Genomic DNA, 15,529 nt, shown 5'->3' with positions numbered 1-15,529 from the left:
GTGTCTTTTATACAGGTAACGAGTTCAAACAGGTGCAGTTAATACAGGTAATGAGTGAAGAACAGGGGGGCTTCTTAAAGAAAAACTAACAGGTATGTGAGAGCCGGAATTCTTACTGGTTGGGAGGTGATCAAATACTTATGTCATGCAATAAAATGCAAATTAATTACTTAAAAATTATACAATGTGATTTTCTGGATTTTTGTTTTAGATTCCGTCTCTCACAGTTGAAGTGTACCGATGATAAAAATTACAGACCTCTACATGCTTTGTAAGTTGGAAAACCTGCAAAATCGGCAGTGTATCAAATACTTGTTCTCCCCACTGTATGTAATAGAGTGCCAAATGTGTGGAGGGGGAATGCTACAGACACAGAACCATGATGCCATGAGATAATTAAAACAATCCCAAAAGGTGCCAAGAGGAAGAGAGAGAGACTGCGCTGCAACGCCTCACTGAAGCGCAGATAAATTGCTTTTCTCTGTGTTAATTACAGGGTTATGATTTTCAAATGATGCAAAGAGCAGCTTTTTGTGCCTTATTATGATAATAAATGTCATTGAATGATAATTTATGGAGATATGCTACAGTGGCTGCTATTACCCTTGCAGAGAGATTGGGTGCAGTTGTCTGGGTGTACTTGGGTGCATTTGTGTGTGTGTGTGTGTGCATGCGTGTGTGTGCGTGTTTGTGTGTGTGTGTGTATTTGTGTGTGTGCATGTGTGTTGGCAAGTGTGTTTGAAAGAGAGCGACCCGGCTCTACGTATTTTACTGGTTTGTAACTCACTGACACCACTTCTGGTTAGAGAAGAATAAAGCAGCCCAAGAGTCATCATACAGGATCTTAATTTAAACACACTGAGGAAGCTGAATATGGGGGTGAAAAGTGGGAGAGGTAGTAGATTGGTGGTGGATTTTGGTTACACACACTGTCCCACACGTCCAGTTGTTGATGGGCAGAGACATAGATTTGTCTCTCTGTCACTGCAAGTATTGTGTGGGAGATGGGAAGTTGAGTGTGCAGCTCAGGGTTGTGAGGTGCTGATAAGTCACCAGCAGGGAATTCGTAACAGTGTGTGTAATATCCATTCACAGCCATTATTCTCCCCCGCTTGTCTGCAGCAGTGCTCTGTAGCCTACCATAAAAAACAGCCTTCTAGCCAAAACATCAATGATAAAAAGGCTCATTTCATTGCCAATGTCTTTATTTTTCTACAGTAGATGCCTATATTGTCACAGCAAAATAATTCTGCAGCGACAGTAATGTTTAGTCCATAATGTTGCTTGATGGTGGATAGTCTACTAGCTTTAAATCACTGAGCTCATCTGCATTTCCAGTGGTACAGGAAAATTCTCAGCAACAAAATAGTGATCAAATTACGATCCTACATCTGTAAGCACATGGAATTACCAATGATACACCACTGTGTACGGTGTGGTTCAGTCTCTGGTTCTCTCTCTCTCTGTCTCTGTCTCTGTAAAGTTTACTCAGCAGCTCTGGACATCTTTGCTTTGCTGACCTGGTAGTGGAGATGCCACTGAGCTGAGAGGCCTTGGCAGGAACCCACATCGCTCCAAATTGCCTCTGTCTAGATCAGGGATAGGCAACTTTGATTGGGGTGGGGGCCACAAAAAAATAGAACTCATCATGAAGGGCCACAGTGGCTCATGGCTATGCATACCCACATCCATATCCACACAGACCAGACCAGAACACCTTTTGGGGGTTCTTAGCTAAATATTTTAGCGGCCTCCCCTTTTCAAAGTTTTAGAGTTAATATCCTGCAATTATACACATTTTGCCATGGGGTGTAGAGAAAATGTTGCAGTTTTATAACAAATTTCATGCAATTCTACTAATTTTGCCATTTGGTGGAGAGAAATATAAGCGGTTTTACAGATCATTTCCTGCATTCTACACATTTTGCCGTAAGGTGGAGAGAAATGTTTGCCGTTCTTTAAATATATCTGAGTGAGAGTGACTAATGAAATCAGTGTGGACCGCCCGATCAGTAATTCGACCATGATTATTTCAAGTTAAGATAGACTAACTGACCAATCTAAAATGTCTTAGCTGACATGGGCTAATTGAGTTGCTGTCAGAACCTTTGACTGCAGCAGTGTTAGTGGTACTGACGGAGGTGTGTTTGACTCTAAAGGACTGTGTCAACTGTTTGTTTCAATTACTTCTATGATATCTGTGCTGTAGTCTAGTCTACCTCCCAGTCCCAGTGTATTAGGGATGGTCCTGGACTGGGGAGAGATGGCTGGGCGGGTTTGAGCTGTCAGTGGGGTCCCCCCCCATCAGACCTAGAAGAATGGATGTGGAGTGACAGTCACAGTGTTAACGAGGCCACAATAAATAGCCCGACCGAAACGATGCCTGGTACGATGTGTGGTGGCGGCGCTGACAGACGAGGGGCTCTGACTCCCTCTGAGCTGCTCTGTCTGACAACTGATTGATGGCCAGTCACATTGTGTTTATTTTGCCCACTCGGCCCATCATATATATTTCCTTTCTACAGCCCTGCTATTGTGCTAATATTAAATAGAAATATGACCAGGTGTGACAATGACAATTTGTCCTGTGGTCCAGAGCAGAGCATTGTTGGGCAGCATAGGGGACTGTAATTTTCCTATCAGGCCCTATCAGTTCTCTGATTATACAGTAGCTGCAGTTCTCTCTGGGGCAGACTCGATCAAAGTCAACATCTCTGTCTTTTCACCTTGTTATCAACTGACAAATAAATGCATGTTTTTTCAGAGTAGCAGACAGTTTGATGAAATGAAGAGAGAGTGAACGAGGTAGTGAAGGATAAGACAAGTAGAGAGAATGAGAGAGAGGGCTTGCTTTCATAATTTCTTTATTCACACTCCTCTGCATTCTACTGTTATCTCTACCTCCTTAATTCCTTCTCAGCTAGTTCTCAATTCTGATAAAGTCTACAGACTGCCGATGCCAAAAACAGGCCCTAAACTTTTCACATGAATTTCACATTAAGTAATGGCTACCCTCAAATGTCTCTTTCACATACAGTGGCTCACTGATAGAGAGGAGCATTAGCATTGACTTCCTTCCCTCTGTTTCTTTCAGTCAATGATCACTGCTGTCTGACAGTGGAGAGAGGGAGCATGTTTGGTGGCTTTGAAATGCTGCCAAAACGTCATACCTCAGAAGTATGTACTTGTCTAAGTCAAAGTGCACTCAGGATAGTCAAGGTTAGGTAGATTGGCATTTCACTGCCAGACAGGTTTTGGTGTGTGTGTGTGGGAGGGGGAGGCCTGCAGGAATGTGATCATTGCAGTCATTTAAAATGTTATACTGAAGAAAAACATTGGTTGAAATGCTGCTACATATTCAGCCATTTGAAATAACAACATATTAGAGAGGAAGCCTGTAGCATTTCCCTTCCCCACTTCCATCCACCTGCTCTAGCAGCAAACAGACCCCAGCCCCCAGCACCCCAGCCTGAAACGGAAAGGCACAGAGGGGGGCATCAATATGCAACACACCTCTGGAAATGTACTTGGTTGACACAGCGTAAAAAAGTGCAAGTGTGAAAAAGATAAATGAGTTATTGCCTATTTAGGCATTTTTATTGGAGACTTAGCAGATCTGTGCCTTGCATGCTAGATGTGGACACGTGCATTGCTCCCTGAGCGGGCCAGGGTGTTGGTGTTCCAGTGATTACTGTCCCCTCTGCCCATCCGGATTAGGAGGTGAGCAGGCAGAGCAGAGCATTTGGGCCTGTCTAATGTGATGTGATGTACAGTATGAGTCAGCATTTCTCTCCAGCTGCTGGGGAAATTTACGACATCACTACTGTCACAGGAAACACTAATGAACAAAGGACCCCATGCTGCACTGAAACAGATGTTAGAGACAGATCCATACTGTAGCCATACACTCACTAATTTACAGCATACACACATCCTGTGTTTTCATGTACCTATGTACTCTACTGTATCTGTCCTTTTCTCTACAGTCCACTTACAGTCCTTCACTTAGCAAATGGTCTTATCCAATGCACTTACAATAAGTGTATTTAAAATAGGATGCAGAATAAACCACTTAGTACAAGCTTTTTCAGAAATAGTTGCTGTCAGTAAGAAGGGATATTGTGTTAGAAACAATAGAACCAATCAAATCTCTCATTGTCTTTCTCACTCTCTCTCACACTCTCTCTCGCTCGCACACACACACATACACACACACACACTGTATGCATAATCCATATGCATCTGATGCAATGGTAGTGTTATTGTGGATCCTAAAGGCCTCTCAACCTCAGAGATAACTACAGTATGTGTACTGTGTGGGTGAGCAGATTACTCCTAAAGAGTGCTGCTGCATTGTCTTGACGTCCTCTCTGTGTGGTACCGGCATTATCCTAGAATAGACTGTCTCATCCTGTTATGTAGGAAAAGCACTCCCCCTGAGTGGGCTGTACTGTGTCCTAGAAGGTCTGTCCTATAAGGCAGGGTTCCCCAAACTCCGACTCTGTGCCCCCCTTCACCTAACCCCTCTGGGTGTACGTTTTGGTTTTTGCCCTAGCACTACACATTTGAGTCAAATAATCAAAGCTTGATGAATTGGTTATTTGAATCAGCTGTGTAATGCTACGGCAAAAAACAAAATGTGCACCTAGGACCGAGTTTGGGAAACCCTGCTATAAGGTGTCTGCTGGGAGGCTACTGTATAACTGTTCGATGAAAGCTGAAATGGGCTCAGTTCTTAGTAGAATAGGGGTCAGGCCAGGATTTGCCGTATACAGTAGCTCAGGGGATAAATTCTACCACTCAAGCAGAAATATGGGCAAATCACTATGCTATTGGACATTTTATGAAAGTGAAGTCAATTTTTAACAGTTCAGGCAATTTTTGGCTCTGAGCTTTTCTATATTTGTGTGTGTGTGTGTGTGTGTGTGTGTGTGTGTGTGTGTGTGTGTGTGTGTGTGTGTGTGTGTGTGTGTGTGTGTGTGTGTGTGTGTGTGTGTGTGTGTGTGTGTGTGTGTGTGTGTGTGTGCGAGAGAAGAACAGTTGCAGAGAGTCAAACATGATGATGTTGTGGATAACCTGTGATGGAAAATGTTTTGTAAGCTTTATCATTTAAGCTGCATCTGAATAGATTATATCAACAAATAGGCAAGCAGACAATATACAAACCATATTATAATAGATCAAGTGACTATCTGTGTACCCACAGCAGCAGGATAATCATCTTGTGTTTTCCTCTTTCTAAAGTGATGAGCTTGTGTGATGTTGTGATGCCTGGTGGTGATGAAGGGCTAATAACCAGGAAGTGTGTGTATTTGTGTGCAAAATACAAAGGTGCATGTGGAGTGTTTATTGGTAAACTGAAAGAGTTTAGGGTTGGGGCTGTGTGTGTGTATTTTACATTTCAGTAGCACCTTAATTGGGGAGGACAGGCTCATGGTAACAGCTGGAGGAGAATTAGTGGAATGGTGTCAAATACACAGTGTCCATATTTTTGATGCCGTTCCATTAGCTCCGTTTCAGCCATTATTATGAGCCATCTTCCCCTCAGCAACCACTTTTATCTTGAGCAACTTACAGTAGTGAGTGCATACATTTTTCATTCTTGTCCCCTGTGGGAATCAAACCCACAACCCTGGTGTTGCAAGTGCCATGCTCTACCAACAGAGCCAAATGGGATTGAGCCACTAAATCAGCGGTGTGTGACATGAACACAGATGTGAACCCCCAGAGGCACATCACCATTCCCCATCCAATCAAAATGCACCTCCCATCACCTGGCTCTCAGGATGACATTAGTAGGGTCATCCCTCAACCACAGAATCAGCTGCTTTCCACGCAAATACATTATTCTCTGAGGAGTTATCTGAGTTCATCCATTATCTTCACACTCCAACCACAGTCAGAGCATCCACAGACATACACAGACCGTCCACTAAACCTCAGCTTCAACTTCACACAACACACGTTGCACTTCAAATATGCAGTCTCATCATGCTTTAATTCAACAGTTTTGTGTCTTTGATAGATATTGTCATTTCAGTGTCTCAATATCTTCCTTAGAAACAGTGTTAAAATGTATTTACTGAAAAAGCTCTTACTAGCTGATCTCCTATACAAATGTATAATCTTTTGTTGCTGAGATATTCTTGCATAGCTAAAAGAGCTTCTGTTGCTGCAGAATTGTTTTCCTGCTGTAGCAAACTGGCTACAGCAGGAAAATACGGTAGCTAATGTATCTCCATATATAATCATGTTGTATTTGTCTCATACCATTGTCGTGACTTTACTTTCATTAATCTGATGACTGCTATTTATCTAATCAACTAACTAGGTTTAATTGTAACAACTAACTCATTAGGATTTGGGTCACCACGAGATTAGTTCTTTAAAGAGTTACCATTTCCTGAATTAAACTCTAAATGTCTTTACCTATCACATCCATAAACTGTCATCTTATTAATCATAACCTCATATCATATCATCATTCTGAACCGTCCTAACCTCCTGCATCTGAAAAAACTTGAGCCTTACTTATGATTCAGTGCTGCTTGTTACAAAAGACATGGAGAGGGACAGAGGGAGAGGACAGAGACATAATATGTTGGTACATTTAGAAACTACTCTAACAGTAATCATATACTTTGCACACAAACCGCCGCCCTCTTTGAGTAAGAGATCATGCATGTATTTACTTGAAATGTCTTGGTTCTTCGTGTATTTGCCGGAACCAGGCCACCTAGGAAAGGGAGTTGGGCATTTTCAGGTCTTCTACTGTTGTTCTCCTCTGCAGTCGTCCGGTATCCGGTGACTTTTCGTGTAGTCCTGAACAGAACTACAGAATTTATTCTCCTTCCATTTGCTCTGGAAGATGCTTATTTGAAGATGGGCGAGCCAGCCGTGTCGATGGTCCCCAGTGGGGTGATGAGAGTAGGGTACTATGGTGATTTGAGAAGAGTAGTAGAATGGTTCCACTTAAATTCACTTTCGAAGATACCTTACTTAGGACAGCTAATCAGCCGTACCAATGATTGTCTGGGAGGAGACTTTATCTCTTCTACCACGAGTTTAGATTTCAGAGTTCAAACCACATTAAACGTGAGCTGCAGCTCCATGTCTCTCTGTTTGGATATGTTAATTCTTAACCCGTCATTTTATACAGTTTCTTCAAAAGGGCAGTTCTGTCAGGCTGACACGCTCTCTGACCTCCCCCAGGGGCATGACTTTTCACTGTGAAAAATTATGTAAATCTATGGCTCCTAAAATCATTAACAAAAATACTTTCATCATTTTTCATATTTCATGCACAACGCATCGGATGGACACTTCACACATATAGTGGGTATACTTCCCAAGTTACAGTATTTCCTTTATAACATTTTTAATGACATCACAAAATAACAAGCAAACCGACATCAGTGTTTCTTTAGGTCGCCTCTGACCATTCCCCACATTCTATGTTAGATATATTGTTCCAGTATTCACTTTAGAACATGTTAGAGTTTTGGCGGGAGGTCTGTGTAGAGTCACATTCCTATGGAGAATATTGGAGCGGGAGATGCTGAAAGTTCTGTCCTAGATTTACAACAGGGGGTGAGCTGTCAACACCCACCTCTGGTTCCCTTCTCCCCCCTCTGTGTGTGAGAGGGGGTATGGTTTAAGTTTTTTATTGCCATGCTGAATCTGACCTATTTTGATCCTCACAGGACAGTCATGACACCATGGCATTGCCCTGACTATATTCTGATCAGCTGTCATCTGTTCCCTTTTCAGGTTTGCAGTTCTGAGAGACCCGGCTAACTGGCTTAGTGTGAACCCGGTTAGAGGTACGGTCAACACCTCTGCCAATCTGGACAGAGAATCACCTTACGTTCAGGACAACAAATACACTGCCATCTTCATGGCCACAGACAACGGTAAGTCAGAGTTTCAGTAAATCTCTTTTAATAGTGATGTGGAGTCCTCAAAAAATGGTGTGATGATAATCTATTCTGCATCTGGATAGAATATGGTATAAGGAATATTTAATCAAATGTCATGTCTAATCCTCAAATAATACCCTTACAAGTCACAGATTTGAATTAGTACATCAACACAAAAAAAGGATTGCTGTAGAACGGATGACAACTGGTATGGCGTGATTACTGTAAAGTTGTAGATAGTTCCTCTCCTATTTCCTCAAAGTGATGTATAACCATGGGTTTACATAGGCCTTGGAGTTTTGACATCCAGGTAGATTAGACCCTTATAAAAAGGGTTTTTTAGCTGTCCACATAGGATAACCGTTTTTGGTTCCAGGTAATAAAAACTTTTCGGTTCCAGGAAGTACCATTTTGGGTTCCATGTAGACCCCTCTATGGAAAGGGTTCTACATGGAAACCAAAACGGTACTACTTGGTACCAAAAGGGTTCTATCTGGAACTGTGGCTTTGAGAGGCACACTCAGACCCACATCACTTGAGCCTTGAGGGAGTGAGAGGACAGTAGAAGGGGCTCCTCTCTACTAGGACGACCTCAGGGAACTTCTGACAGATCCATTAACAGACATTATATTAGCGAGGCTTTCTTTTTTTTCACCTTTATTTAACCAGGTAGGCCAGTTGAGAACAAGTTCTCATTTACAACTGCGACCTGGCCAAGATTAGTCAAATCAGTGCAACACAAACAACAACATAGCGTTATACATGGAATAAACAAACATACAGTCAATAGTCAATAGAAAAAGTGTATATACAGCAGAGGTCGACCGATTAATCGGAATGGCCGATTAATTGGGGCCTATTTCAAGTTTTCACAACAATCGGTAATCAGCATTTTTAGAAGCCGATTATGGCTGATTTTAATTGCACTCTATGAGGAGACTGCGTGGCAGGCTGACTACCTGTTATGCGAGTGCAGCAAGGAGCCAAAGTAAAGTGCTAGCTAGCATTAAACTTATCTTATAAAAACCAATCAATCTTCACATAATCACTAGTTAACTACACATGGTTGATGATATTACAAGTTTATCTAGCTTGTCCTGCGTTGCATATAATAGATGTGGTGCCTGTTAATTTATCATTGAAACACAGCCTACTTCGCCAAACGGGTGATTTAACAAGCGCATTCGCGAAAAAAGCACCCAATGTGTACCTAACCATAAATATCAATGCCTTTCTTAAAATCAATACACAAGTATATATTTTAAACCTACATAGTTAGTTAATATCACCTGCTAACATGAATTTCTTTTAACTAGGAAAATTGTGTCACTTCACTTGCGTTCAGTGCAAGCAGAGTCAGGGTATATGCAGCAGTTTGGGCCCCCTGGCTCATTGTGAAGTGTGTGAAGACCATTTCTTCCTAACAAAGACCGTAATTAATTTGCCAGAATTGTACATAATTATGACATAACATTGAAGGTTGTGCAATGTAACACCAATATTTAGACTTAGGGATGCCACCTGTTAGATAAAATATGGAACGGTTCCATATTTCACTGAAAGAATAAACATTTTCTTTTCGAAATGATAGTTTCCGGATTTTACCATATTAATGACCTAAGGCTCGTATTTCTGTGTGTTATTATATTATAATTAAGTCTATGATTTGATAGAGCAGTCTGACTGAGCGGTGGTAAGCAGCAGCAGGCTCGTAAGCATTCATTCAAACAGCACTTTCCTGCATTTGCCAGCAGCTCTTCGTTGTGCTTCAAGCCTATCAACTCCCGAGATAAGGCGGGCAATACTAAAGTACCTATTAGAACATCCAATAGTCAAAGGAATATGAAATACAAATGGTATAGAGAGAAATAGTCCTATAATATCTATAATAACTACAACCTAAAGCTTCTTATCTGGGAATATTGAAGACTCATGTTAAAAGGAATCACCAGCTTTCAAATGTATTGCCTTACCTCACTTATCCTACCTCATTTGCACACACTGTATATTAGAGGTCGATTGATTATGATTTTTCAATGCCGATACCGATACCGATTATTGGAGGATGAAAAAAAGCTGATACTGATTAATCGTCTGATTTCTTTCTTTTTATATATATATATATATTTGCTCAGAGCATGGAACTTAAGCGTTAGCTTTTTTACATGGCACATATTGCACTTTTACTTTCTTCTCCAACACTATCTTTTTGCTTTATTTAACCCAAATTGAATCAAATCAAATCAAATTTATTTATATAGCCCTTCGTACATCAGCTGATATCTCAAAGTGCTGTACAGAAACCCAGCTTAAAACCCCAAACATGTTGAACATGTTTCATTATTTATTTGAGACTAAATAGATGTTTTTGATGTATTATATTAAGTTAAAATAAGTGTTCATTCAGTATTGTTGTAAATGTCATTATTACAAATATATATTTAAAAAAAATAATAATAATCAGCTTTTTTTGGTCCTCCAATAATCGGTAACGGCGTTGAAAAATCATAATCGATCAACCTCTAATATACAGTGTGTGCAAATGAGGTAGGATAAGGGAGGTAAGGAAATAAATAGGCCATAGGGGCGAAATAATTACAATATAGCAATTAAATACTGGAGTGATAGATGTGCAGAAGATGAATGTGCAAGTAGAGATACTGGGGTGCAAAGGAGCAAAATAAATAAATAACTGTATGGGGATGAGGTAGTTCGATGGGCTATTTACAGATAGGCTATGTACAGGTGCAGTGATCTGTGAGCTGCTCTGACAGCTGGTGCATAAAGTTAGAATTGGAGATATGAGTCTCCAGCTTCAGTGACTTTTGCAGTTCGTTCCAGACATTGGCAACAGAGAACTGGAAGGAAAGGTGGCCAAATTCTGAATTGGCTTTGTGAGTTACCAGTGAAATATACCTGCTGGAGCGTGTGCTGCTAGATGACCTGGAGCCAGTGGGTTTGGCGACGAATACGAAGTGAGGGACAGCCAACGAGAGCATACAGGTTGCAGTGGTGGGTAGTATATGGGGCTTTGGTGACAAAACGGAAGGAGAGTTGTATGGCATTGAAACTCGTCTGGAGGTTAGTTAACACAGTGTCCAAAGAAGGATCAGAAGTTTACAGAATGGTGTCGTCTGCGTGGAGGTGGATCAGATAATCCTCATCAGCAAGAGAGACATCATTGATGTATACAGAGAAGATAGTCGGCCCGTGATTGTACCCTGTGGCACCCCCATAGAGACGGCCAGAGGTCCAGACAACAGCCCTCCGATTTGACACACTGATCTCTGTCTGAGAAGTAGTTGGTGAACCAGGCTAGGCAGTGATTTGAGAAACCAAGGCTGTTGAGTCTGCCGATAAGAATGTGGTGATTGACAGTGTCATGACGTTGGCCTGGGGGTAGGTTTATGACAGTCATAAATACCTCTTCCCCCCTTTTTCCTCTCTCTACCCTATTGATGTGACATTTGAAAACCCCTTGGTTAACATAGAGATTCTGGGAACATCAGAAGGTGGGGGGAAATGAACTATATTCTGGTAACCCGACCAATTGAACATATGCGGTGGTACTTAATGAATATGATGTCAGTTCGGTTGTCATCTGAGACATTCTCATCGATGATAGGATGACATAAACTCTACAGTGGAAAGTCTACACATTAGAGGTATCGGATTCACATGGAATTGTTGTTAAATTTAAATATTTGAACATAAAATTGTTGGTGAAGAGATGAAATGTAATTTTAGCTTCCAAATGAGAGATTTGGGTTTTCATAAGGGTAGGTCTTTGCTCAATCAGTGGCCGCGCCTGTGAAGGGACATGGGTTATAAAACTTTTCAAACACGCCCTCCTCTCCCTTCCTATATAAAGCCTTGACGACAAGTACGTGAGGTCTGCAGCCTCTGCGTTAAAAGGACTAACATGTCAACTACAGAACTAAGCCAACCTCAGCGTGAGATTTGGTTGCGAATGGTATGAACTTTGAACTCTTATTCACTATAGAAGTGATACCTCCTAGCCGTTGAGTTAGCAACAGCAGCTGCAAACGCGGGCTAGGAAAGAACAGACAGAGTATCCCGTCTACCACACATGTCGTGGAAATTTCCTCTATTTACCAAATCATGAGCGCAAACAACACACAAGTCAGAGTTAGTTATCAAAGTCCATCTTTAATTATATGAGCTCTATCACAACCCTGTGACTCTCAGAGCAATTCAGTGTCTATCAATGAATTCTCTGAGAGTCCCTTACACATTTCAACTGAGATCTTTTATAGCAAAGACACACAGTGAGTCAGCATAGGCATAATTTATCGTTCAGCTTTGTCTCCTAAACTATGTTATTTTCTCAAACTCAGAACCATAAACAAATCCTCCATATCAACAGGCATATATCAAATCTATCCTATCTTGACAAGATCAGAGAGCCACACTGACTGGCACACAGACATTGTGGAGCCAAGAGATAAACGCTTGACCTCTCCCCTCTCTCCGGCCCAAGCAACTTAGTCTTGACATAGAACAGATACTGCAACCCCGCCACAGTATTATACAAAAATAACATTCTGATGAGAAGTAACTTACAAACATATGATGAATATAAAACATCTCACCTATGTTACCAACTAATTCTGATTATTCCCCAACACACAACGATGTTACTACAACATATCCAATTGACCACCAGAGACATTCTTCAAAAGACAAAGGACAACACAGCCTTCCATCTACCACCAACCTAACGAAGCGCAGCTCAGAGTAAATATTTATTGTATTTTCCTTTTCCAAATGGGTGGTAATTTAGAATGCATAAGATACTGTATTTACAATAGCACAGCTTCTTCCTTTGTCCCTCAGTCTTCCCGCTCTGTCACTCAAACCCAGTCTCTTTTCTTTTGTATAACCAGCTGTCATATCTGTTCCGTCCACCAGGGAAGTTTTCCTTTATGATGTAATTTGTAATCAAGGAATAATTCATTCTGTATATGTAATTCTGTGTGATTAGTTAGGTATTTAGTAAATACAAATACATTGTATTGCTGATTTAACTTGTTAGCCAGCGTTCGTGAAGATAACCAAGAATTTCAACTTTCAGATGAGACTGAATTAAGGTGACGATTAATACTGACTGCTATTGATGTAAAATATTACTAGGTCTTCTTGAGTTTATTCGGAATATAACAGCTCTACAAATATTATTTTGTGGTGTCCCGACTCTCTAGGTAATTACATTTACATGATTAGCTCAATCATGTAATTTTAATTACGGAGAAAAGATTTTATAGAATAGCATGTCACATCACTTAATCCGTCATAGCCAAAGACACGACAACAGAGTCGAAAGCCTTGGCCAGGTCGATGAATACAGCTGTACAGTATTGTCTCTTATCGATGGCGGTTATGATATCATTTAGCGTGGCTGAGGTGCACCCATGACCAGCTCGGAAGCCAGATTGCATAGCGGAGAAGGTACGGTGGGATTTGAAATGGTCGGTGATCTGTTTGTTAACTTGGCTTTCGAAGACCTTAGAAAGGCAGGGTAGGATATATATACAGTGCCTTGCGAAAGTATTCGGCCCCCTTGAACTTTGCGACCTTTTGCCACATTTCAGGATTCAAACATAAAGATATAAAACTGTATTTTTTTGTGAAGAATCAACAACAAGTGGGACACAATCATGAAGTGGAACGACATTTATTGGATATTTCAAACTTTTTTAACAAATCAAAAACGGAAAAATTGGGCGTGCAAAATTATTCAGACCCCATTAAGTTAATACTTTGTAGCGCCACCTTTTGCTGCGATTACAGCTGTAAGTCGCTTGGGGTATGTCTCTATCAGTTTTGCACATCGAGAGACAGAAATGTTTTCCCATTCCTCCATGCAAAACAGCTCGAGCTCAGTGAGGTTGGATGGAGAGCATTTGTGAACAGCAGTTTTCAGTTCTTTCCACAGATTCTCGATTGGATTCAGGTCTGGACTTTGACTTGGCCATTCTAACACCTGGATATGTTTATTTTTGAACCATTCCATTGTAGATTTTGCTTTATGTTTTGGATCATTGTCTTGTTGGAAGACAAATCTCCGTCCCAGTCTCAGGTCTTTTGCAGACTCCATCAGGTTTTCTTCCAGAATGGTCCTGTATTTGGCTCCATCCATCTTCCCATCAATTTTAACCATCTTCCCTGTCCCTGCTGAAGAAAAGCAGGCCCAAACCATGATGCTGCCACCACCATGTTTGACAGTGGGGATGTTGTGTTCAGGGTGATGAGCTGTGTTGCTTTTACGCCAAACATAACGTTTTGCATTGTTGCCAAAAAGTTCAATTTTGGTTTCATCTGACCAGAGCACCTTCATCCACATGTTTAGTGTGTCTCCCAGGTGGCTTGTGGCAAACTTTAACCAACACTTTTTATGGATATCTTTAAGAAATGGCTTTCTTCTTGCCACTCTTCCATAAAGGCCAGATTTGTGCAATATAAGACTGATTGTTGTCCTATGGACAGAGTCTCCCACCTCAGCTGTAGATCTCTGCAGTTCATCCAGAGGGATCATGGGCCTCTTGGCTGCATCTCTGATCAGTCTTCTCCTTGTATGAGCTGAAAGTTTAGAGGGACGGCCAGGTCTTGGTAGATTTGCAGTGGTCTGATACTCCTTCCATTTCAATAATATCGCTTGCACAGTGCTCCTTGGGATGTTTAAAGCTTGGGAAATATTTTGTATCCAAATCCGGCTTTAAACTTCTTCACAACAGTATCTCGGACCTGCCTGGTGTGTTCCTTGTTCTTCATTATGCTCTCTGCGCTTTTAACGGACCTCTGAGACTATCACAGTGCAGGTGCATTTATACGGAGACTTGATTACACACAGGTGGATTGTATTTATCATCATTAGTCATTTAGGTCAACATTGGATCATTCAGAGATCCTCACTGAACTTCTGGAGAGAGTTTGCTGCACTGAAAGTAAAGGGGCTGAATAATTTTGCACGCCCAAATTTTCAGAATTTTGATTCGTTAAAAAAGTTTTAAATATCCAATAAATGTTGTTCCACTTCATGATTGTGTCCCACTTGTTGTTGATTCTTCACAAAAAAATACAGTTTTATATCTTTATGTTTGAAGCCTGAAATGTAGAAAAAGGTCGCAAAGTTCAAGGGGGCCGAATACTTTCGCAAGGCACTGTAGATCTGTAGCAGTTTGAATCTAGAGTCATCCCCCTTTGAAGAGGGGGATGACCGCGGCAGCTTTCCAATCTTTGTGGATCTCAGACGATAAGAAAGAGAGGTTGAACAGGCTAGTAATAGGGGATGCAACAATTTCGGCAGATCATTTTAGAAAGAAAGGGTCCAGATTGTCTAGCCTGGCTGATTTGTAGGGTCCAGATTTTGCAGCTCTTTCAGAACATCAACTATCTGGATTTTGGTGAAGGGTAAATGGGGGAGGATTGGGCAAGTTGCTGTGGAGAGTGCAGGGCTGTTGACAAGGGTAGGGGCCAGCCGTAGAGATGTGCTTATTGAAATTCTCAATTATCGTGGATTTATCGGTGGTGACAGTGTTTCCTAGCCTCATTGCAGTGGGCAGCTGGGAGGAGAGTTGAGGAGCTGGAGT

The 15,529-nt window shown here is 41.3% G+C and overlaps 1 protein-coding gene across 1 annotated transcript in view; it reads left to right on the top strand.

Moving 5' to 3' along the window:
* LOC110520038 (cadherin-13) overlaps nucleotides 1-15,529 on the top strand; it is a 603,183-nt gene that overhangs the window by 539,966 nt on the left and 47,688 nt on the right. The window contains exon 11 of the mRNA XM_090218153.1: nucleotides 7,771-7,913. Within this exon, the coding sequence (XP_090074279.1) occupies nucleotides 7,771-7,913 (143 nt within the window). The remainder of the gene's footprint in view (nucleotides 1-7,770; nucleotides 7,914-15,529) is intronic.

This window comes from Oncorhynchus mykiss, chromosome 1 (assembly GCF_057628025.1).
Source record: "Oncorhynchus mykiss isolate SJ-2025 chromosome 1, ASM5762802v1, whole genome shotgun sequence".
Taxonomy (NCBI): domain Eukaryota; kingdom Metazoa; phylum Chordata; class Actinopteri; order Salmoniformes; family Salmonidae; genus Oncorhynchus; species Oncorhynchus mykiss.
The sequence above is the reverse complement of the archived record's forward strand: the minus strand, read 5'-3'. Positions and strand labels throughout refer to the sequence as shown.